Source organism: Limulus polyphemus, unplaced genomic scaffold (assembly GCF_000517525.1).
Source record: "Limulus polyphemus unplaced genomic scaffold, Limulus_polyphemus-2.1.2 Scaffold9048, whole genome shotgun sequence".
Taxonomy (NCBI): domain Eukaryota; kingdom Metazoa; phylum Arthropoda; class Merostomata; order Xiphosura; family Limulidae; genus Limulus; species Limulus polyphemus.
In genome coordinates, this window is record NW_013674658.1 from 5,871 (window position 1) to 8,036 (window position 2,166).

At 32.1% G+C, this 2,166-nt stretch overlaps 1 protein-coding gene across 2 annotated transcripts in view; it reads right to left on the minus strand.

The window, feature by feature from the left end:
- Positions 1-2,166, minus strand: part of LOC106475726 — a 15,563-nt gene that overhangs the window by 5,864 nt on the left and 7,533 nt on the right. For both annotated transcript variants that reach the window (XM_022379781.1, XM_022379782.1), the window contains 3 exons: positions 1,740-1,841; positions 1,002-1,118; positions 474-571 (listed from right to left, as the gene is read on the minus strand). In XM_022379781.1, coding sequence (XP_022235489.1) covers positions 474-571; positions 1,002-1,118; positions 1,740-1,841 — 317 coding nt within the window. The remainder of the gene's footprint in view (positions 1-473; positions 572-1,001; positions 1,119-1,739; positions 1,842-2,166) is intronic.

The window sequence follows — 2,166 nt, forward strand, 5'->3', positions numbered from 1 at the left end:
TTGAAGAGATAGATTAAAAAGAAGGAAGCTAGTCAACATTGTTGAAGAGATAGATTACAAGGAAGGAAGCTAGTCAACATTGTTGAAGAGACAGATTACAAGGAAGCTAGTCAACATTGTTGAAGAGATAGATTACAAAGAAGGAAGCTAGTCAACATTGTTGAAGAGATAGATTACAAGGAAGGAAGCTAGTCAACATTGTGAAGAGACAGATTACAAGGAAGCTAGTCAACATTGTTGAAGAGATAGATTACAAGGAAGGAAGCTAGTCAACACCCCCCACTGCCAACATTTGGGGTACTCTTGTCAGATATCACTCTTGTAACAAACAAAGTGTACGGTTTATTGTTTGCTAACTTCTCATATTTCTAGCCTTAAAATACTAAAACGTATATTTCTTAAGTATAAACTTCTTATTTACAGAGTCAGTCGGACTCCTAATTCTTCTGTAGGTGTAAGATTTGTGCACTTACCTACAAATTTCCTCTGTTCTAGGGTTACGCAGTTTACTGCTGCCAGTGACAAATACACAGTTATCCAGTTGTGGTGTATTCTTTGTTAGAAATTTCACCTATAATATCAGAAGAAAATTGACATTATGTTTACCATGCCTGATCTAGTATTGTAAAATAAAATATTTTATTTCTTATGAAATCAGAGTACAAAAAACATACGATTCGTGAAATGTACTTTCAAGGAAAAATCCAAAACTTTTTTTTCAACTACACGTTTTTCTAGATCAGTTTAAGTTATTACATTAACCAGTCATATCTATACATGCATTAAAAAAAATCTGAGTATCATTAAACCTAACATTAAGGTCACAGTTTGTGGATTACAAACTGAACATTTGAAAATCTGAAACTGATTATAGACAGTAACATCATCATTTGTGGCAGCTGATTACTGCTTAAGTTACTTCAAAAGACCAAGTTATGCTTTATCAGCTAAGAAGAGTATTTCTAAGCAGGTTAAAAGATATTTCTTGATCAAATACTTACAAGATAATTCATCTTTGCCTCAACTGTACCGTCTTTTGGCGTGACAGAGGTGTCTGGATTGAGTGCTCGCTTCACCCGCATCTTTAAAGCCGTGATAGACTGTTCACTTCCTATATTCTAGTAAACCAATATAAATATTTTATTACGAAATGAAACACACACATTTTTAATTTATAAAACGTCCTACAATGAGTTACATCCAAATTGATGAAACATCATTAAGAGGTAGGTGATTCACACGATCTAATATATATATGTACTTAATTAACAACTACATGTTTCCACTGAAGGGGCTCTATAATTTCATGTCATGCATCACCATCACAAAAGACCTTTTGGTATTGAACTACTGATGCTCATCAGTTTGGTTGAAAACAACACATACACAAAAAAAAATAGTAACATTTAAAATATTTGTAACATCGGTTGTTTAGGAGTCGCATCTTATGATGAAAAATGTTTAAATGGGAAAACGTTTAAAAGTAAAGAGCGTAATATTTTGTGTTTTTGTTTAGTTTTTTCAGTTACTTTGATTTGTGTATTTTATCTTTAGGAATGGCCACCTGGTATTCGTTAAGCAACAATTTATTTCAAACCATCACTATAATAGAGACAGTTTACACTTACTGTGATGACATCACTTCCTGTTAACATAGTGAACCACTTTGGAACTTCTGATATTCGTTAAGCAACAATTTATTTCAAACCATCACTATAATAGAGACAGTTTACACTTACTGTGATGACATCATTTCCTGTTAACATAGTGAACCATTTTGGAACTTGGCTGTTATCAGCTTTAACCAGCAAGATCTGCTTTCTGTGTTCTATGTAGAATATCTGGAAAGAAACAATAAAAGTTAGCCATCCAAACTTCATAACACAGTACATTACATTTAAGTATTTAGGTTTAATAATTAAAATCCCCAAAACGTTCAAGCACTCCTGTTTTTTTTTTACAGTTATTAGTTTAAGAAAAATGGGAATAACCACTCTTCTAGATTCAACAATACTGTCTTTGATTTATACTATAACTAAACAGAATGCCACATTGGTACAGTATGTGACTGAACTTACAACTATTATAAATACTATACTGTTGTAAACAGAAAATCAGATATTAATCATTTCTCCTAAAGATTTGTGTGTAATGTAACAAAGTTAA